The sequence below is a fragment of the Leishmania donovani genome, chromosome 23 (assembly GCF_000227135.1).
Source record: "Leishmania donovani BPK282A1 complete genome, chromosome 23".
Taxonomy (NCBI): Eukaryota; Euglenozoa; class Kinetoplastea; order Trypanosomatida; family Trypanosomatidae; genus Leishmania; species Leishmania donovani.
The window spans coordinates 603,644-625,782 of NC_018250.1; the positions used below are offsets into that span (position 1 = coordinate 603,644).

A 22,139-nucleotide genomic window follows, 5' to 3' on the forward strand; every position below is an offset into this window, starting at 1 on the left:
TTTTTTTTTTGGGTTTCCTTTTCTTTTTGTACCCTCCCGCTTTACCCCTCCTCTCTGTCTCTCTGCTTCCGACACTCTCCTTCGACTGCCCACCGTTTCATCCTTCTTTCTGCTCTCCCCCTCTTCCCAACACGCACGCATGTGAGCTCGACTACCGCGTTCAGTCAACGCCGGCAGCTCACCTGCGCGTGTGTGCTCTGTTTTACGAGGACCATTCTCTTGATTACGGGCGCCCGCTGCGGAACGCGCGACGAAGCGTGCGATGTGTGGAGCAGCACATCAGCATCGTCGCTTGCTTCCTCTGCCTCGGCCGCTCTCTCTCTCTCACGGACGCACGCACGCACACGCGCGCGTTCTGCAGCGGACGACCCCTTCCTCCCCACCCTCCTACTTTTTCGCTTCCTTCTCTCTGTCTTTGGGGCGCCTCTGTGGGCCGCACTCCTCTTTTCGTCTGTGTTCTCGCTACGTCTTACTCGATCCGACAGAGACGTGGCAGGCTGCGACCAACGTTCAGCAGCAGACATGCGTATGGAAGGGGCGGCAACGGCGTGCTTTCTCCGCTTTCTGGAGAAAATCGCAGATGAACTCCACGTCAAAGAGAGAGAGCGAAATGGATGGGGATGAGGCCGGTCAGGAAGTGACGCGACGTCGACGCCTGCCTTTGCTCTCCTGCTTTCTCACTTTTCGAGGGTCGGGGGGGGAGAGTAGCGGACGTGTCGTCTCGGCCCCGGGTACACGCAGTCTCCTGTAGGTGTTACTGGGTGAAGCTTTCATTCTCTGTGCTCTTTCGTGCTGCCGCCGTTGTGACATGAATGCAAGAGAAGAGGCGGGAGGGGGTGAGGCGGAGTGGGGACGTCCTCAGCCTTCTCTCGCCCCCTCATTCCAATCCCTTATGCTGTTTTTGATTCCTCATCTCGCTTTCCTAACGTCTGCATCGTTGAGACCTTCACGCACGCACGCACGCACGCACGCACGCACACGCGCTGTTTCAGCGACGCTCTAACTGTTTCTCTCTATTTTTACAGAGAAAACGTCGCAATCTCTTCCTGCTGCTTCTGGTGCTGCCGGTGCTGCTTGTATTTTCCTTCATTCGCCTACTCTCCCGTCCCACTCGCTCCTTCATCAGACATGCACCTCTTGGGCGTGGAGCTGTGGTGTTGCCGCTGCAACCGCTACCTCATCATTGACACCATCATCTCTGTCGTGGTGGCGGCGGTGTGTGTGCCGGTGTTCATCACTGTCAGCGCAGCCCGTGCGTACACCGGAATCCTCTTGGGTGCTGCTGTCATTGTCTTGTGCAGGCTCTGGAGGTTTCTGCCGTCGCACAAACGATGGGTGGACCAGCAGGCATGCAAGATGGCGGCCAAGCTCGTGGCGGAGAGGCGCATCGTGCGGCCACCAACGCAGCTGCCATGGCTGCCGCCGGAAGATCCGTCAACTGGCCGAAAGGATGCTGTGGCGTCGCCGCTCTATTACCCCTGCGCCACACCTTCCTCGGCCCCTTCTTGCAACTATTACTGCGGTGCTCCTGTGTCTGGTTACGACGTGCCATCACTTCCGTCTCCTTTCACGGATGGTGGGCCCCTGCCGTACAGAGGCTACACAGTGCCGCCTCCGACGCCACCGCCGCCGCCGCCGCTGACGATGCGCTCGTCCTTCTCGTCCCCTCGTTCTCCATCACCTTCTGGCCCGCTGGGCCGTTCCCCCTGCTCGCTGCTGCTCCTGCCTCCCTCACCGCTGCCTCAGCAGCAGGTAGACGACCATACTATGCTCGACCGCAACGGGTCCCCCGCATTCTCTCATCGTGTCTCCATGGCATCGCTCACATCTTCTGGGCGGCACAGCTCCGTGGCCGCCATCGCAGGTGAGGGTGACGCAAGGGTAGACTTGATGCATTCTTTACCCGCGCCACCCGTGCCACTGGCGCTGCAGGGCGCCTCTTACGCCAGTCTCGAAGTCAAATCGCTCGCGGCGAATGCATCCCGCTCGCGTCAGGGGTCGCACTACCTGCGCAGCGGCGCTTCGCCTTCGTCTGTGTTTCTTTCCTAGGGCGGTGACACATCGCTTAGCGGTAGCAGTCATCACCTCCGTTGCCAGCGGAGTCGCTCTTCCTCTCCGCCCTACTCCTTCCTTGGAGAACGACCTCTGTGCCAGGGGCAGCCGTCGGCCTCCCCGTCCCGCTTTCCCATTCCGGCATCCCCTGCGCTGCACTACGTCTGAGTGAACAAGGGTGTTTCAAGCCGCATCGCAGCGCTTTAGCGTACTACCTACCGTGTCTGGGGAGACCCCCCTTCCCCCCTACCCCCATCCACGTGCGCACCTCACGGCTAATCCTTCTCAGCCTGCCTCTCTCCAAAGAAGTACCCAAGTGGCCTCGCCGTTTTCTCCGCTCCCTCCGTCAGCGCCTGCTCCGTCTCTGCTTCCCAACTCGTATTTTGTGCCTTTGTTATTCGTCTCGTTTTCTCCCTCCCTCCCCCTCTCCTGCCCAACCGCTGGCGCGGCGACGGCGTGGCGAGGGGGCGGCTTCTCGCTATCCCGTGTTCTTTACGGATCCCTCTCCCTTTTGGCTTATTCCCTTCTCCCCCTCCTGCGCGTGTTGCTGTCACGGTGCACGTCTGCGCTGTGACACGGTGCTCGTGTGTGTTTGTTTAGGTCGCTCTTTGTATCACCCCAAGAGTGGGGGAGGGGCCGTTGATGAGTGGCGTCGGCGCGATTTTGCACCCTCCGCTCTTGTCCCGCACAACGGGGTACAGCGACAGGCCGCTGCCTCATCGGGGCGAGAGAGAAGGAAGCGCGGTGCAGAAACGCCTTTCTGATTTCTTTTTTTCGATTGCAGATGCATTCGTGTCTCTAATTTCGACGTTGGCAGCGTCAAGCTCCCGTGCAACAGCACCTCGGGCTTGGCATTTTTCTTCCGGCCAAGGGCGAGGGCTGACACTCACTCCATTTCTGTGGTCGCGCACGGGCACAGTGCACACTAAGCGCACCCCTCACGTAACAGTGCATGTCCTTCCCACTCCGTGATCGACTTCCATCTTGTACCTCCAGACCCAATGCGTGAAAACGATATAGGTGTGCCAGGGGCCCAAAGGCGACGATATGTATGTGGATGGGCTTGTCCATTCACCCCCCTCTTCCGTCCTCCCTGACCATTTCGCTCTGTCTTAGTGGCGCCGATTGCATCCCTCCGCTGTTGCAGCGAGGGTGCGGCTAATGTTGTGGTTGCAGTTGTGGCTGTGTTGCGCGTAGACGTATCCCCGCGTACGCTGCACTCCAAGCCTGCCTATCACTCCACCAGCTGCAGCGATACCCCCACAACGACCGTCTGCTTCGTCTGTAGTTGTGGCTGTCTCCGCACGCGGACATGCATCAGAGAGAGAGAGGGAGAAGGAGTGGAGAAACCGTCGTTGTCCACCTCACACACATCACACACCCTCCTCCGCAAACCCACGAGGACAACTTGGGCTTGCTGAAGATGGAGTGCGGCGGGTGCGCGGCTGAGTCAAGTCAGCAGTACCACCATAACGCGCACGCGTCTCTTACTCGAACCTACACTGCCTCTGTGGGACTTCTCACCCCTCCGCCTCTCATTTCTCTCGCGTGTGCCACCGGCCCGTATTTTCTCCGCTGTGCGTCTCGCCACACTGCGTGTGCGCTCTCCTCCCCTCCCCTCCACCGGCAGCCAAAGTGTGGCATCTGCCGTCAAGTACGCCACCACACACACACACACACACACACGTATATACAGCCAAAGGTCATTGTAGCGTCACACATACACACGCAGAGTTATAGAAGACGCAGATCGCCGCCTTCAAACAAGCCACCCCCTCCCCAAGCTCTTCCCCCTCTCTCTGTGCCGCCAGTTTACCGTTTGCCGCTGTGTGCGCGTGTGTCTGCGCGCACGTGGGTGCGCTGGCGGGCAAGACGAGGAGGGCGTCTCACCGACGTATTGGGCAAGAGGGGGGAGGGGAGGACTCGAAAGACTAGTAAACCGGCCCTGCCCGTGAAAGTGCACCGACCTACCGTTGGAGGCACGTCAGGGTTGGGCAACGAAGAGCGGAACCAAAACGGCCCCGGCAGCCGCCTATCACGCACACGCACGCAGAGAAGTGTAGCACCCTCGTTTGTTTTCTTTTCTCTATCATAGACAAGCGCCCCTCCCTCCCTTTCCCCGGCAGCAGCGGATACGTACACACACACACACACACAAGCAACGGTGCTGCCCCCTGCTTTCATCGGCGCCACCCCCCTTTGTGGAAGGCGAAGGAGCGACGGAATAGCCGGAGAAGAAGCGCTCACATACTTGTGCACCAAGTCTCAGACAGCTTCACTCCCTCCTCCTGCTCCCCTCCGCACGCAACTTACATCCATCATGGGAATCAAAGGTCTCTGGCAGGCCCTGCGCGAGTACGTCGACGATGGCCATCTGTCTCAGTTTCGCGGCCAGCGCGTGGCGGTCGACATGTATGTGTGGCTGCACCGGTGTATACATCGCTCTGTGCGCATCCGCACTGAGTCGGTCGTCGCCTTCTTCGACGCCAAGTATAGTGACACCCCGAGCAGCACAGAGCCGGACTCGTTAGACGGCGGAGGTGATGCCGTGGCGTGTACGTCACCGTCGCCGGCGGCGTTGGCCCTCGACGACGTCCTGGTCATCGATGATCAATTTGTGACACACGTGGTGGACAAGGTGTCGGCGCTTCAGCGCTTCGGTGTTATTCCCGTTTGCGTCTTCGATGGCGCAGCAATGCCGATGAAAGGCAGCACCGACGAGGAGCGACAGCGGCGGCGTGTAGAGGCCTTTCAAGGGGCACTGATCAAGCTGGAGAGACTCTACTGCGATGCGTGTCGTCGTCGCGGGTACACGGCGGAGGGCCACGCAACTGGTACGCGCATCACGCTTCCGCGAGACTCGCGCCCCTATGAGGAGGCTGTTCAGCTGCTGGAGAAGGCTGTTGACATCTCCACAGAGCTGGCACACGCCGTCATCCAGGTGTTGAAGGAGGAGCGCCATGTGGAGTGCATCGTCGCGCCGTACGAGGCAGATGCGCAGCTGGCCTACCTGTGCCGTGAGGGGTACGTCTCGGCAGCGGCGTCGGAGGACTCTGACTTGATCGCGTACTACTGCCCCTGCGTCATCTCCAAACTGGACACATTCTCTGGCAAGTGCGAAGTGCTGCAGCCACCGCTGTGCGCACCGCACTTCTTCCGGCGTATGGCCGCAACGAGCGCCACCGCCTCCTCCGCTGCTGCGCTGCTGCTGAGGTCCGCCACCGGCAACCGACGCGCCGCAGCCGACGAAGATGCGGTTGACCACCGGCGTGATTGCGTGAACAGCGCCCATGCCCACATGCGAGCCTCTGCGCTCCAGTCTCTGCAGGGACCACATAACTCCGTCAACGGGGTGACTGACGCGAACTTGGGCGAGGGTACCACCAGCGCCTCCATGACCGCAACCGCAAGCGCATTCACCTACGAATCCTTTCTGCTTGGCTGCATCTTGAGTGGGTGCGACTACGTGCCCAACCTGCGCTCCATCGGGGTCAAGAAGGCGTTCAAGCTGGTCGCGCACGCCACATCGCTGCGGCAATGCTTTACCACGCTGGAGCGCGAATTCGGATTTCCAGCGGACGAGCTGAGGCGCTATCGGCACCGCATCTTGGAGGCCTTTTACTGCTTCGCGCATCACCTCGTGTACTCACCCCTCACCCAGGAGATCGTGACGTACCATCCCCTGCCCAGCTCCGACAGCGGCGTCACCGCTGTGCTCAAAACGCAACTGGTCGGTGAGGTGTGGTGTGCGCAGATGGCGCAGGAGGTGTGTGTACAGTGTCTCAAGGACCCGTGCACCCTACAGCTCTATAAAGGCGTGTATCAGCCATGCGTCACGCAGTACCTGCAGAGAACAAGGCGCGGGCAGACCTCACTGAGGGCGTACACCGGCTTCCACGAGATGTCGTCGAACCGCGTTGTGGTGCACCTGGAGAAGCAGCGGCGAGACGGATCGGCTATATCGCAGCACAGTCCTGACAAGGCTAGCTTCGGTGCACCGTTGAAGAAGCAGCGCGTTGCCTCCGGATTTATCGGCAGCAGCGCAGCACTGCCACAGTCGTCGTCCTCGTCGCAACAGCAAGCAGGGATGATGGTTGTTCGATCGCGGTTCTTCATGGTGCGCGGGCGCACCGCCGTGTGCGAGCATTGGTCCACCAGCGAGACGGACAGCGACGGGGACGCGGATAGCGGCGGGCCGGGGGTGCACATGATGGTGCCCGAGCGGGCGTCTCTCTGCCCAGCAGAGCCGATGACCGACACCAGCACCGGTGGCCACAACCGTTTTGCTTCGTTGGCGCACCGTCCCTCATCGCCGGCGTCGCTCTCGATCACGAAGGCGGCGAGCGGCAGTCTCACGGATGACTCGGCCGACGGGGTTGGGGCTGCCGCGACCAACACGTTGTGCCGCACAGCCGGCATAACGGTAAAGGAAGGGACGCAGGAGATGAAGGATGATTGCAGCCCCAGCGACGGTGCTCAGCTCGATGATGCCGCCGAGAACTTGTCCAACTCTTGGATGGATGTTGTTGGCGCATCTGCGAGCGCAGCATCTCTGCTCTGCACAACTGCTTCAACTCTCTCCATGAGGGACTCAGAGAGCACGAGGGATGAGGAATGCGAGGTGGAGGGCGAGCACAAGGCAGCGCGCGCGCAGGTGGTAAGGGAAGAGCTGCGAAAAGTCTGCTGCATGGCAGAGAACCCAGACGTTGAACCAAACACGTACGACGTTGCTGAAGGCACCGGCGCGACGGCGGGGGCTGTAGGAACGCATGCCGCATCGCGTGCGCCACCGCCACCGCGCTGTGATTGCCCGTTCGGCTATTGGCAGTGCAACCGTGCGCACTCCGTTTTCGAATCTTGCTTTCTTGGGCGGCAGTGGAGCCGCGATGAGGGGCCGCCGCCGCCGCCGCCACCGCTGCCCCCGGAGCAGCCGACGACACGTGCGCCTGCCTCGGCTAAAAACTCTTCAACAGCGCCGCCGCAGTCTTCGCCAGTGAGTCCTCTGCAGCGATCAGCTATGTCGCCGATGGGCAAAGTCGCTAGTGGATACGTGCCGCGCGCTTTTCGACCTCCGCGCTCCACCGCGGCTGCCTCGGCTGCGCCCATTTCCGCTTCCGGCAATTCGCCGCCGGTACCTCTGAACGACTGCGACATGAAGGCCAAAGCCGAAGACTTGGCCATGCTTCGGTCACCTTCAAAGGCGGAGCTCTTGACAACCGCACCGCTCACGTCGCTACCCTCGTTGATGTTGCCATCGTCTCCGACGGATGGGGACCGGGCGAGCAGTGCAGCACCACCGCCGCTGCCGTCTCACTCACCGGCAGTACGCATGACAATCTTCGAGAAGATGTTGTTCAAGAAGACATAGCGGTTTACTTGCAGGTGCCCCGACGTCAGCGACGACTTCGCAGAGCCTGCCTTTTGGGAAGGAGAGGGGCGAAGGATGCAGACACGGCCACACCCGCACACTGCTTTATCTTCCCTTTCACTTCGTTGAGTATGTGCCCCACTCCCTCTCCCTGTGCATGTCTGCGCCCAGAGCAACACATGCACGATATAAGCTGTCTGTGTCTGCGTGCAGTCTCCTAATAGAAGTACTACCGTTTTTTTTTTTCGATTGTGGGTGCCTTCCGGCGCAGTTGCTGGCTGGCGGCGGCGGCGGTGGCGTGTGGAAGTTGAGGGACGACTTTGTATCCTTGTGGAGCCCGCAGTTTGTGTTTGGGGCGGTGATGGTATCAGCTAAGCGAGTTGCGCATCTGTCGCGCTCGCTCTCGCGCAGGCGCATGCGTGCACAAGCTACCTTTGCGCCCCCTCGCAACTATCTTGATCATCTCGTTGTGCCTTGCATGAATGTGGCATCGGCACGGTGTGCGACACACACGCGCACACCGACACACCCCACTCGGTTAGGATGATGCGATTCGGCCGCGTTTCCAGCCTGTCGCCGCCTTGTGTGAAGTGGCGAGATAGTAAAGCACCATGAGGAAAGAACATACGTGCGCGCGCTTGATTTGCGGGGATATGTGCTTCGCGCAGTCGATGAAGAGAGGCCCCTCTTCATCGAATGGTGGGTTGCTGATCCCTGCCCCTTCACACAAGGGCATGCGCGCAGGAGAAGGGTGCGGTGGGGCACAGCTGTGCCCGCACACACGCACACACACACCAACCCACACATAGGCCAGCCGCGTCTTTATCTCTCTCCTCGAAGCACAGATGCCCTTAGCCCCCCTTCTCCCACAAACATACCTCAGCGCGTGGCATCACAGGGCCCGGCAACTCCGCCGCGCTCTGCGTGTGGGGAGAAGCCAAGCAGCCTCCACCTATCCCATGCCAATTCCGAGCAAACCGCTGGTGGTGACGGGGCCCAGCACCCACGACGTAGGGGAGTCAGAGCGGTGCATCGCTACGGATGTCGGCGGTTGGGTCCTGGACGGCGGTGCGTCGGAGCGTCTGGCGACCGTGAATACCCTTGCCCCATCCACATGATAGATAATGTGTCAGCGCGACTCCAGCGTGTCTCACACACCGAGACCTCGCACTGCCTCCTGGTGTGGGGAGCATGCGTGCTACCTCGAGGGGGATGCCCCAGGGGGGGGGGGCAACCAGCACGGTAGGGAGTGACTGCGAGGCGACGTGCGAGGCGTGAGGTTCGCAGAGTATGAGGCAGGGGCCGCGCTCTCAGATGACCGAGTCGGCGCACCGCTGTGCCGCTTGCCTACGGCTGCTTCGCGCCACGCCCTGGGAGCCTTTGACAGGCCGAGGTGTCGAGTGGAGTATCACCTCTTGTTGTACGGCACAGTAGACGGACACATGCTGAAGAGTGAACAGAAGACGCCTGTATGTCTTTCGCTCTCGCTCTCCCTCTCTGTGCATCGATGCACTCGAGCCTTATTTCTTCTCCGTTGTCTCGCACCTTCGTGGCTCTACCCCTTCCCCGAATTACCATGCGAGCCTTCCCGAGCTGTTCGTCATCACCGGACTGGAGAATGCCGAGTCGCTAGAACAAACGGCACAGCCGTTTTTGCACTTCCGCCCCTCTGTTGATTCTCTGCCGCCATCACCGCAACACCTCTGCACCTTTCTACTTCACGATGCACCGCTTGCCAGGAATGCGATGCCGAGTGTGTGCGCGTGTGTCCAGGCGGAGACGGCTGCCTGCACACGCGCGCACTCAGTCTCTGTAAGCCCTTCTACACTCTCCCCGCTGCCTTTCTGTGCTTATCGCTGTTGTGTGTCCGTGCGCTGGCGTCTTTCGGGCGTCTCCGATGGGGCCCGCTGAGCGACAAGCGGTGCGGACCATCTTTTTCCTCTACCGAAGGCCCAAACCGGCCTAGAGAGAGAGACGGATGCTCGCGCTTGTGCGCATGCACATGTGCGTCTTTGTGCCGTGTGTCTCCACGTCTTTCCCCCTCTTGGCCCATGTGCCACCACCTCCGCACTGCTCTGGTGTCCTTCCCTGATAGGCGTCTCTCTGCGGGAGGATGCTGTGACGGAGCGGTGCTGGCGCCTTTGTTCTCGCTCATTGTACCTTTCTTCTTTGTCCCTCTCCGTCTCTACTTCGTGTGTTGGGCGTATGTCGATGTGCGATTTGTGATTTGTGTACAGACGCGTACAACAACACCAAACTCAGACACGGCGGCTGCTCCCTCTGTCTTTGGGCGACTGGGACACGGCGCCCGAGTCTGCGAGTGTGTCGACGAGCACGGCCTCGCTCCCTTCTCTCTCTCTCACACACATACACACACGCAGAGGGACTCCTTGCGCACAGAACTAGATTTGCACACACAGTAGGATAGCAGCGGCAACTCCTGCGCGGCTTGAGGCCACACTGAGAGCAGCAGAATTCAAGGAAGCCCCAGAAGGCTTTGGCGGATTGCGAGGACACACGCCAGAGAAACGAGAAGAGAGGTGGACAGCGTAAAAAGAGCCACTTGTTGTGCTTGGCACCTCACGCGTCTCTGTCTGATTCCTCGTAGGCACTGCGTATGCACGTGTACCTGCTCCAGACAGCGCGCACTCAAAGCGGCTCACCCGTGTGCTGCTGCTGACGGCCGCCCCGATGCGGCTGTGTCGCCCAGCGCTTTTTTCGCCGGCTACTGCGGCTCACCCCATTCTCGGCTCCCTGCGGCGGCACCGTGGATGCGGGCTGTGTGGTGGCACGGTGCGCGCAGTGTGCTGGCGTAGTAGCACGCGTGCATCTGGCCAAGGGCGCCGTCCGCCCTCCAACAGCTCTTTCGTGGAGCCGACGCTGGCGACGTCTGTGCAGCCGGATGACGGCAGCAAAGCCTCTGCGCCCGCAATTTCTGCACCACCAGCAGCGACCTCATCGTCCATCACCGGCGATGCGTCTGCGCCTGCGAAGGGCTGCCCTTACCCCGCTGCCTCTGCTGCTGATGTGCTCCTCTCGCTGAACCACACGCAGCGTCTCCTGCGCCGGTTGCCAGTGGGTGCATCCCGCTTTCTCTTCCACTACAACGAGCTACCCTCCAACATACGTGACAAGATGCCGCTGGTAGTGCAGCAGCAGCAGCAGCATAGGGCCCGAGGGAGCTCGAAGGAACAGGGACACACCACCAACGCTGCGGCTCCAACACCGGCATCAGCGCCCGAACAGGGTGCTTTGGCGTCGGCGGAGACTCCAACTGCTGGTGACGCGCCTGGGCGTCGCTCAGGCACCGCTGACTACTCGCGGCTGCTCACTCTGGCTCAGCCTAAGCTGACCGCGTCGGAGAAGACCCTCTTAGCCCTCTTCAGAGGCGCGCAGAAGGAGCGACAACTCGTGAGGCAGCAGCGGCTCAAGGAGCGGCACGGTCGGCTCGTCATGGAGGGAGGTGGGCGGCGGTCGAGCACCACGCCAAGATTTGCACCGTCCCTCGTCACCGACCCGCTTCTCCACCTACGCGGCTTGGAGGAGCCGTGCCTGCTCATCCCCGACACGCGCGGCACTTTCGTGTCCCTCGGATTGGCAGCCGACTTGCACTCCACCACCGACGCTCCAACTTACCCTACATCCGCGAGAGCGACTCCCGACGCAGCCATAATGGACGGCTTCCATCTTGGTCTCGCGTGCATCTCCACTGACTACCGAACCGACTATGCAAGTCTCCCCCTGTACTACGTGCTCGGTGTTCCGACGGCGCTACTCGGCCTTCTGCGGTCGAGCCCCTCGGTTGGCAAGCATGAGTTTCACGGAAGTAAAATCAGGGATGGGGTGATCGACAGCGGCGCGTGCACGTGGCGCAATCGGTGCCAGGCGCCGGTGGATCTCTCCCGGTGGCTCGTGTTTGACATAGCCACGTCGCAGGTGCTGCTGCGGCGTCGCGGCGTGCCGCGCACAGATGAGCCACCGGTGTCCCGCTACGTATCCGCGCTGGAGGCGCAGGTCTTTCTCGCACACACGTACAGCTTTGACCCTAGGAGCGCTTACGAGGCGGCAGTTCTTCAGGCACGAGTGCCGGCTCAGCCATCAGCACCGACTGCAGGATCCCGCGCATCAGCAAGCGCGGCGGCACCGTCCACGATGAGGATGATGTCGCCGCCACTCTACACTCTCTTCTTCTTCACTGTGGCGCGAGGCCAGACGACGACCAACTCCGGCGTCTCTCCCATTGATGCGGGGGTGCTCTACCCGACGTGCTTCTCCAGCTACATGTCGGAGGTGCCGACGACACAGCAGCTGGCAGCTGAAACGGCGGCAGCCGCACAGCGGCTTTGCTTACACCATGCCGACGCTTCTGAGCCCCTCATGTTGCTGTCGTCCGCCACGGGTTCCGGCGCTGCGGACAACTCCTCCTTCTTTGTGTCGATGTCCGGCAAGCGGCTGCGTGCGTGTGCCGGCGCCTCTTCGTCTACATCCGCGAATCTATGGACGGCGCAGCTGCAGAGTCGGAAGCTCGGAGTCATGGGCGACCCCGCTACCGAGCCTTCCTCATCGCCTATCGCGAAGCAGGCGGCACAGATGACAAAATATAGAGCAGCGACGGAATCCTCTGCTCCCAGGGACCAGGACAGACGAGGCTTGTGTCGGCAAACCACGGCGCGCCAGGAGATGGCCGAAAGTTTTCGCATGTGGCGGGAGGCCGTGGCTGCCCGCGTGCCTTCGCCACGCCCGCGTACCTCTACCGGTGCGGCGGCAGTTGCAGAGGACAGCGACCGCTCACAGACACCACCACCCATGACGGATGGGCAGCAGCGTCTACCAGCACCATCACCTCGTCCAGTGCATCCACGGCAGATGAGCAAGCCGACAGACTCCGCGCCCTTGTCGCCTGCATCATGTGGGCAAGGAAGGGAGGAGGGCCACCGATTGCGACTGGAGGAGCAACTCGATACGGAGGGCGCAGCGCTCATGTCTGATGGCGGAGCCTTCACCCAAGAGTGGAGCACTGGCTTCCGCTTCGGTCGAGTGGCCATCGAGGTGGCAGTGCCACTGCTCTTTCCAATGCCGGCAGTGATGGCAGACGCAGCGGCGGCTCCCAGCCCTCTGTCACCAGCGCTCTGGGGGGCGCAGGCGAGCGGCGCCGATGCGGCCGTAGATGCCCCCGTACGTGTCATAGACGCACCTTTGGCGGACGCTCTGTGGAGTGCTCTCTACACACCCGCAGCCGCCACCTCGGCGTCACCACCGACTCCGTCGACGCCCTTCAGCTCACCTCCCTCGTTCTTCTCTACTACACCTGACGCCGCCGCCGCCGAGCCAGTCATGACCTCCGTCCTCCCCACGGCGGAGGAGCGCCTCATGCTTGCCCGTGAGCGGGTACTGCTACCGTTCCTGCTGCATCAGCCGCGGTGGGTGCTGCCGGGCAGCGACTCGCTTGGCGCGCTTCCTTCCTCGTCGTCAAGGGTGTCAGACACCGACGACGGTCCGCGGGCTGTCCGTGAGCGCAACAGGCGGCCACCAGTGAATGTGTGCCCGTCCCTGTGGCGTCTTCATGAGTTGGAGCAGTTGTGCGGCTGGCGGCGCCATCGCTTGCTATTCAACGACGTCTTCGGCAGCTTCTCGGGCTTGCTTATCCACGATCTTTACATCATGATCGGTCGACGGGCACCGGCGATGCTGCCGGGCTCCATCTCTGCAACGACTGCAAGGGCGCGGCAGGCGGACAGGCCGCAGGCACCGCTGTCTCCACTTGTTCTGCTCAACGACGTGGCGTATGTGGAGAGGGTGCTGCTGCCGGCGATGCGCTGCTTTGCGGTCAACACGTGCACGTGGGTGGACAGCGGCCTCTGCGTATATCGATCGCCGTACGAGGTGGTGCCCACGGCGAGGCGCTACGTGGTCGAAGGCGACTTTGCCGCGAGCAAGAAGCCTAGCACTCCATCATTGTCATGTGTCGCACCCCAGCAGTGGCGCTCGCCGGCGTCGTGCGACGGTGATCCGGCCGACTCGCCCGCGGAAACCGCGGCGGAAGTCGCGCTGCACCACCGGCAGCTGTCGCTCTGGCTGCAGCAGCTGCAGCGCGTCCCACACGAGTTCCTCAGACGGTGGCTGGCGGAGTGCCACGGCCGCACGTCTTTGGACCCAGCAGTGGACGCTCGAGTGAGGATGAGGACCGGCGGGGTACCAGCAGCGTGTCTCGTGTTCTTCGTCGGCTCATGCTCCAGTGCAGCGTCGACGCTGTCGTCACGCCCCTCACGGACTCCGCACGGCGGCGACGATGACGATCTCGGAGACAGCGGCGCAGTTGCCGCTTCTGCCGAGGCAGTAGAGAAAGGCCTTGAGCGCCTTCTCTCTCTCACCCCTGATCGCATTGCTGTAGTCCCGCTGTTGGATTTCGTGGTGTGGGGCGCGCTGTGCTCCGACTTCTCCGCCGCCTCCGTGCAACACCTCACACACGCCGCGGATAGATGCCGTGCGGCGCTTGACGCCCCCGCAGATGGCTTGGCGGCGGTGAAGTACTGCGTGCGCTACCCTCGACACCTCTGCTGTAACGGCGGCCGAGGAACGACAGTGGCGCTTCTCCGCTGAGCGGCATGACTGCTGTGACGTTGACGTGTGTGTGGATGACTTTGAGTGTTCACATTTTCAGAACGGCATAACAAAGAACATCAGCTAACAGGGGATTCACGGAGATGCTTCGGCGCACCACCTTCGCGGGCTTCTCAGATTGCCACACGCTTGTGCATTGGAGAGTCCACGTCTGCAAGCACCCTCATACTATTGCCTTGCACACTCTGCCCACGACTTGTCTTCCGTATGTCTACGCTGCGACTCCTCTGTCACCCCGGGAAGGTGGGGGAGGGGGAGGGGGCATCGCCCGCCTTCCTCGTGCTGCGGGTCATTTTTGCTGTCCTGCACGCGCACCGGCAGAGGCGCATACGTAGCGACAGGAGCCTCTCTTTTCTGCGCATCCTCCCTCCACTGCGTCTCTCGCTCCTGATGGACCTCTCTCCTTGTACAATGACTGCACCGCACAAGATCTCTTGCGCGCGCACAGACACACACATCAACGCCTCTAAGACGACGACTGGATCCGCAAAGCATCGGCTAGTGTCACTCTTCTCTGCTGTCTTTTTTTTTTCCAGATTGGAGCACTTGCACCTCCTTCTCGAGCGTCTCCGCTTGCTTCTCGTGTATTCCCCGCTTGCCGTGCTGCAAACCGTAAACAGCGCGCCAGTGGCGGAGAGGACTCCGTTGTGCAAACAAAAAAAACAAGAAAAACGGAGAAGGTGGGCAAGAGCAACGCCACAAGACAACGGTGTTGGTGGTTGTGGTTGTGTTGGAAGCGATTGTGTGTGAGGCGCAGGCGACCCATCGCCTCTCCTCTTGTTATTCGCGCTCGCTCGCACACGTGCGCTTCACCTGCACACAGCCGTACTCAACTCGCCGTTTCATCCCTCCTGGCTCCCATCTTGAGACTTTTTGCGTCCACCCCCTCACCTTCTGTGGCGTCCAGGCACTGCAACGCCTATCTACCCGCAGAACGACAAAGCAAGTAGGCGCATACGGCTACGAATTTCCCACCACTCCCAGACAACAAATACCCACACAAACACAAAGGCGGCCCTGTAACATACGTGCATAATAAAATCATCACAACCCCCTCCCCTCCCTCCGTGTATCTCTCCCCTCCCCTCCCCTCTCACCGCCCCAATTCACGAACGCTTTCTGTGACACTTTTCTTTTGGCTCTATTTCTCTGTCTTTTCCATCTTTTCTCTGTTTGTGTTTCTCTGGTGGACCCCCGCCTCCTTTCCTCCCTCCTCACCTTCGTTTGGCGAACTCTGGCTCGCTCCTACCTTCCCCTTCTCTCATCTCACCACCACCACTACCGCACACACACACACGCGCGCTCCTCGGGCATTTCAGTACGTACGCGTGCACAGCGGAGTCGGCTGCTCGTCACGTGCACATCTGCCCGCCCCTCCTTCGTTCTTTCCCTTCATTCCTTCCTTGGAGGGAGCGGTGCAAGTGTCTTGCGCTTTCTGCGGAACCTATCGAGCCGTTTTCAGAGGGGTGCCCCGTCGAGCCTAACGAGAACGCAGGGGTCTGCCCGCACAGGCCCGCACATTCACATCTGAACTCAGTGGGTGAGACGCGAAGGGGAAGAGAGAAGGGAAGAGAAAGAGAAGACACCCCTTCGAATCCGTCGACGGCATCCTTTCTCGTCGTCGTTGTTTCTCGCGCTCTCGCGCTCTCGTGCCCTACCCACACGCCGCAGTGCAACCGTTCTGCTCCCTCTCTGGCTCTCGACACCTCTGCGAACCCGCTTTGCCCGAAGCCGAAGGAGCGGAAAGGGACAGCGGGCGTCCATCGCCGTTGGCAGTCCGCCGCCCCCCTTCCTCGCCCTCCACTCGCCTCGCAGTGCGTCTTTGCTTTGCGCTCTTCTGTGCCGTTTCGTTGGAGTAAAGGACCCCACTCCCCCCGCCCGCCCCCTCCGATACCAAAAAACAAAAAAGAGGTGTTTGGGACACCGTTGGCGCGCGTTCTCGTGTGTGCGCTGCCGTGTGATTGCCACCGCCTCATACACTTACGTCTGCTCCCCCCCCTTCCCCACACCTCTGCCGCCGCCTCCTTTTCACACCTCGAAACCTTTTCGTTTTTGTATATGCGATTCCTGTAACTTATATATTTCGTTGTTGTGGCGTCTTCTCTGTGTGCGTATGTGTGTGTGTGCCTCGTCTTCATTTTCGCTTTGGTTCTCTCACTTCACTCATTCACTTTCTGTTCGTTGCTGCCGTTGCTGGTGTTGCTGCTGCTGTCTTTCTCCTCCGCCCCTTCATTTGTTTCCTTTCCTTCGTTCTTTCGCTGTGTGTGTGTGTGTGTGTGTGTGTGTGTGTGTGTGAGTGGGTGCGCGTGTGGGCACCAGTGCACATCTGTTCTCTATCGCCAGCGCCCCCGTAAGCCTACCTCTCTCTTTTTCTTTCTCTGCCATTTTGGTCCACTCAGACGCGCGGCCACTGCGGCAGCCACACGAGCTCGACCTTGACTATAATTCTCTTTGACACCAATCTTCCAGCGACGATACAACACATCGACGGACGGAGGTGGCGTGCTTCTTCGCTTGTGTGCCTTTGTTGCTTCCACTTGTGCCTTTCTATTTGTTCTCTCTTGCGTATTTGGGCGGTTATCGTGGCTGCCTTCCCCTGTGCCCTCTATTACGACCCTCCTGCCTGCCTGCCCCCTTCTTCTTTTCAACGTTGGTGCTGGCTTTACCCCCACAGGTTATGTGCTTTGGGGGAGGGGGGCACCTCGTATTATTGGGCCATTCCGCTGTGCTTTTTTTTTTGCTCTTGTGGGCGTCGTGCGCGTCACAGCACGCGTGGTGCGGGCACTCTCTCCTTTCTCTCTTGCGCGCGCATATCTGCATCATCTGCGCCACAACGATAGCCTCCCCACACCTCCTTCCCTTTTGTCACCTTTACAGCGGCCTCACCTTTTACTTGCTCAGTGTCACTTTCTTTTTCCTTTTCTGTCTTCACGCTGTTAGTGCTATTGTTGTGTGTGTGTGCGCCACCCCTTCCATTCCTGCCTCGACCCCTCCCCCCTCGCACCACCGCACCACCATCTTTCCTCGCGTGTCTGTCTGTCTGCCTCATTTCCTACCCCACTACCGCTGCCGCTTTTCCTTTGCTTCTCTTTTCCTTTTTTTTTTCATTTCACTTTGTGATCGCGTCAGCCGGTGCTCATCTGCCGCTGCCGCGCCTCTCCACTCCTTTCGCTCTCTTGGCGTCATCGTCCCTGACCCCACAATCGTCGGCAACCAGAGCCTAGAGAAGCATCCCCCCTCCTCCTCCCCCGAAAGCCCTCGTCACTCAAGAGAGCGAAGTGCGGTGTGCGCGCAGCTGCTTGTACATCTCAGCAGACACCTCGATTCGTCCCGCCCCCCGAGGCGCACACACGTACAAAGCCGCGTGTCTCATTGTGCATGGGCTAGGCTGCACGGCTGTGACCAGTACACGATTCTCATCAGCGCCGTCATCTCTGTCGACTTCGACGGAACTGCACATCCGCCGTGCTCGGCGCTACAGAGGATCACAGCGGTGGTACTGCCACGCGCGGAGTGTGACCAAAGAGGACGCACGACGACGACATACGCAAAAACGGCTGCGCCCAGTGGGGCACTGCTATCGCCTTGAGTTTCCACATCGACGGACTCGTTCTCTGACAGCGCCTCAACCACCACAGCAGAGTTTGGAGGCGGGCCCTTATCCATCTGCCGCCGTTTCGTACACTGCCGGCGTGGTAGGGCATACCTTTCGGATTCTCAGCGGCACGAGAGCCGATTCGAGGCACCAATGCACGAAGCAATACTAAGTCTTCACAGCTCGCCAGAGAGCCTCTTGTCGGCTGATCGGAGATTCTGCTCCACCGAGGATAGAAGCGTACGCCGCAGCACCCCGAAGGCGTTGCAACCGCCTCCGCCGTCTCGCTTACCGAGGCGGGCAACCTCGTCACCACTCACATCGCCGTCGACCACGGTGGCGATAGAAAGCGCCAGCAGAGCAGCAGGGCACCGCGGCGCACCGCAAGACCCCACTTTCTGTTCCATCGCTGCCATAAACATACAGACGCAAGAAGCACTCGTCACGTCGCACCTGCGCACGCCAGATCCGCGCGATAGTAGTACCCTCGATCACAGCCAGAGCCGGAGCGTAGACCTGCCGCCCAAGCAGCGGGGCAGCTTGCGGAAGCGGAGCGGCGGGGTCGGTATGACCTCAGAGGCCTCCTTTCGGTGCTTTCGCACCGGGCCGGGCGCCATGTTAGCTGAGGCGGCCGGCATCGCCCGCAGCGCCATTGCGTCAGATGAGGGGGACCGCAGCAATGCGAGCGGACCCGGGGGCCCGAGCAGCAGAAACGGCACCCCGCTGATCATCGACTACTCCTCTAGTCCTCTCACGCTGGCGGTCAACAGTGCGAACGCGAACAAAACCATCAAAAACACAAGCAGCGCTACGAGCGTGGACAGCGTTTCGATCAGCAAGCCTGCACGTCTCAGCTTGACTCGACCGACGCCGCTTGCCGAAGCGGCACCCGTTTCAGCGACTTTGAACGCCACACAGTCGAAGACGTCGTCAAGTTCTTCAGTGGCGCAGCCAGAGGTTGTGACCACGCCGCTATCCCTGATGCGCCAAGCCCCGCTAAAGTCGCCTAGCGGAGTGTCGCGCCACCGCAGTGGCCGCTCCCGGCAGGATTCATATGCGTCTCTTTCCGTAGCGTCCACCATCTCCGTGGAGGACCCGAGTCACCCGCACCGCAGCCGCCGCGAGAGCTCCGCGTGCTCGTCTTGCACGGACACAGGAGTGAGCGGCTTTCCCAGGCCGGCGTTCAATCGCCGCGTGCACTTCTTGTTAGATGATCCTGCCAGAGATGGTCTCTCAGTTGCTGATGGCCTGACGGCGTCTCTGCGGTGCAGCGATGATGCCAGAGCGCGGCTTCCGCTTTGCCCATCAACCTCTTCGATTGTGCCGCCGCCGCCTGATGCCGATCAAAGGCCGGCGATCTCCGCGAACAGCAGCAGCAACAGCAAGTCCGCCCTGAGCGCGTCATCTGAGTCTCCCCATGGGCAGCTGCAGCTCGGCCCCTCCCTCGGTGGGGCGGCGACGCGCCCGGCGTCGTCTTCGCTGTCACTCGACCGGTCGGCGACACCGGTTGCTCAAAGCGGCGGCGCCTCGCTGTTCTCGCTGCACCTCAACAAGAAAGAGGGACGCATCGAGGCGACGCCAGCCTTCGCCCCGGCCAAAAGCCCGGGCAGCAGTGACATGAGGACCACCGAGGTTGGTGGTGTGTGCTTCCATTCTGCTCTCTCCGCGACGACGGCGTCTGCGACGGGTATCGCTTCCTCGTGGAGCAGTACCTCGGGAACCCACGCTACTGCAACCTACCAGCCGGGCCAACCCCTGCCCAAGCCGGCGCTGAAGCAGGTCTCTCGATATAGCGAAGGCTGGAGCGCCGCCGACAGTCGCACGGGCTCGAAACTCGTGAACGAAGGCAGCGATCGATGGTTGTGGTGGCGGTCTAACGCCACGGCGGTTGCTGGCACGACGGCAGCGGGGTCCCCTGGGCCGGCGTCCTTGACGAGTGTGGTGGGCCGGCGCTTCACCAGCTACTTGCAAGGAGCGCTTATTTCTCGGCAGCGGCATCGCGTGCGCGCCGCTGAGGAGGCGTCCGCAACATCAGGGAGAGCTGCGTTCGCCGGAGGAGTTGCCGCGAGGTCGCCAACGAAGCCCTCTTCCGTGCTAACTGCGGGCAGTCGGGGCAGAAGGGCCGAGCTACTAGTGAGGCTGTGGCTTGTGAAGTGGTCACTGGTGGGTATGGTGGCGCTCGCGTCGTTCTTCTTTATCTTGATTGAGCTCGTCGCGGAGTGACTTCTTCCTCACTTGAAGGGTCGAATGGAGTGGGGACGAGGAATGCCGGTGCTGTCAGGATCTGTACCGCGGCGGCGAGGCGGTTGTTGTGGTGGGGTGCGGCCACGAAGCGAGCGTCATTTTGTCAGCTTCTTCACCTCCCCTTCAGCTTTTAGCTCCAGTGTGTGTGTGTGTGTGTGTGTGTGTGTGTGTGCGTTGTAGCCCCGCGTGCTGCCCCTTCTGCCGTTCTGCTTCCCCCTCCCACAACCACGACTGCTCCCTCTTCTTCAGGACCACCTTCATATATATTCTCGTTTTGCGCCTGCGTGGTCGTGTGTGTGTGTGTGCGTGTACGTGCGTGTTTCTCTCCGCCCTTCCACTCATCTCCATTTTTTTCTGCTTCGCGTGCGCTGGATATCGTTGCTGCTGCGATTACTTGTGCGTGATGGAAGCAGAACGGTGCTCAGCTCGTGCGAGGATGGAGAACGGAAGGGTTTGGAAGTGGCCAGCGGCATTCGTTCGGTGCGTGGAGGGGCGAGATCGGGGGTGTGGATGAGGCCACTTTTATGGGACGGTAATGCACGATATGTCAGCACCTCCCTCCCGCTCTATTTTCTTCCTTCGTTTTCGTTATTGCGGCTGTACTCGCTGTCACCAACGCCAACAAATTAGACGTGCAACACAGCCGCTGGCTCAACGCACTCTCGTCCCTTTTCCTTTGTGATTGCTTGTTTTCTTTTCTGTCTTCTTCACTCGCCCACCCACATCTGAGTAGGGCGGTGCTCTTCAAGTTTAGCTGTGGTGTTAGCAGCCGCCCGTCATCAGCCCTTGCGAGGTTCTGCGGCCCTTGTAGGGGTAACCAAGTCGGTTATCGGTCGTCACGCGCGGAATCAGACCGGAGGCTACTCGAATATGTGCGGGGTTGTAACGAGCGGTTTGCATCAGCGGTCAAATCTGAAGCTCGTGCCGTGCTGCCTTCTTCGCTCCTCTTCTTTCATCCCTTCCTTCCCTCATCACAAAGTCTGCGTGTTTTGTTCTGTTCTCTCTAACGGACGCGATACGGTGGTAGGCGCGTGTGTTGGCGATGCATCTGCGATTGTGTGGCTGCGTACCCATGTGTGTATGTGTGCGCCACAGCGCAGCTCAGGTTTCAGTTAAGTGACTGCAAGGGTGAAACGTGAAGGCAGACGAAGAGAGAGAGAGCAGCGCGCGCGAGAGTCTCTTCCCCTCCCCAAATCTAATAAAGAGGCGCTTGCCCGGCTACTGCACTGGGCATTTTGTGCGAACGGGACACTATCTCTTCTCCACCGCACCAAGGAGCCGCTCGCGCGAGTCTGCGAGCAGCGAAATCAACTGAGCCTCTCCGAGCTCATCGCCTTCTCCGATGGTCTTTGCGTCGAAACGCTTCTCGCGCACTTGATCGGCAAACCAACTCTTCGTTTTGTGTGTCTCTCGAGTATGCGCGTGCGCGTTTCTCCGTGTTCCAATGTAGCGCTCGACCTCCCCTCCCCTCCCTCCGCTATTCCTCACCCATCAAACCCCCTTTCCACGGCTCTCCGATTCTTCTGCGGCGCCGACGGCATACACACCCCAGCAGAGCGTATGCCCACGAAAGCAAACGCATCCCGCATATCCGCATCCTTTCCATCATCATCCTCTCCTGTTTTCCCCTTTTTCATTCTTCACGTCTTCCCCGAAAAAGTTTTGATTTCTTTTCCAGTCGCTGCCCCCCCCCCTCCCCCCCCGTCCATCCATCCATCCCGCTGTGTGTAAGAGTCTCTACCCTCCCATCCACCTACCCACCACCGTACGTCGGCTCGTGCGTGTCTGCGACGAACTCGCCCCCTCACCTGTCTTTCCTTCTCCATTGGTGAACTCTCTCACAGGTCTCTCGGATAACGCGGGAGCAATATAGACGCCCTCTGGACACAGCAGCAGCAACCTTCGACACGCTCACGCAGCTTCACTGCTGGCGTGTGCCTCCGCGCGCGCACACATACGCACAGACCCAACCGACCTTGCGCGTCGCCCGCACATTTTGAGGAACACACACATATATATATATATGTATATACCCTCTCAAGTCTTCGCCTTTTCGCTTTCCAATTGGACGACATCGTCACTCCGCCGTACAGCACCGCCGCCAAGCCGCCCGCGACTTTCGAGCCGCTCCATCGACGTACGCCGTTCTTCTCCTTGAGGTGTTGCTTCCCCGCACCACCGCTTTGTTCTTGCCAGCACCCTCCTGAGCGGGACAGCCTTCCATGATACAGCCACCACCTTACGCGCACCGGCTCATTC

The 22,139-nt window shown here is 60.6% G+C and overlaps 3 protein-coding genes across 3 annotated transcripts; all 3 read left to right on the forward strand.

The window, feature by feature from the left end:
• Positions 1 to 4,372: 4,372 nt before the first annotated feature.
• Positions 4,373 to 7,420, forward strand: LDBPK_231530 (hypothetical protein, conserved; the record flags this gene model as incomplete). Its single annotated transcript, XM_003860998.1, has 1 exon — positions 4,373 to 7,420. One exon carries the CDS (start codon positions 4,373 to 4,375, stop codon positions 7,418 to 7,420), a length of 3,048 nt encoding a protein of 1,015 aa, XP_003861046.1.
• A 2,691-nt stretch (positions 7,421 to 10,111) lies between these two features.
• LDBPK_231540 (hypothetical protein, conserved) lies at positions 10,112 to 14,020 on the forward strand (the record flags this gene model as incomplete). Its single annotated transcript, XM_003860999.1, has 1 exon — positions 10,112 to 14,020. The coding sequence occupies one exon, from the start codon at positions 10,112 to 10,114 to the stop codon at positions 14,018 to 14,020; it is 3,909 nt and encodes a 1,302-aa protein (XP_003861047.1).
• A 3,769-nt stretch (positions 14,021 to 17,789) lies between these two features.
• On the forward strand, positions 17,790 to 19,859 carry LDBPK_231550 (hypothetical protein, unknown function; the record flags this gene model as incomplete). Its single annotated transcript, XM_003861000.1, has 1 exon — positions 17,790 to 19,859. One exon carries the CDS (start codon positions 17,790 to 17,792, stop codon positions 19,857 to 19,859), a length of 2,070 nt encoding a protein of 689 aa, XP_003861048.1.
• Positions 19,860 to 22,139: the final 2,280 nt, after the last annotated feature.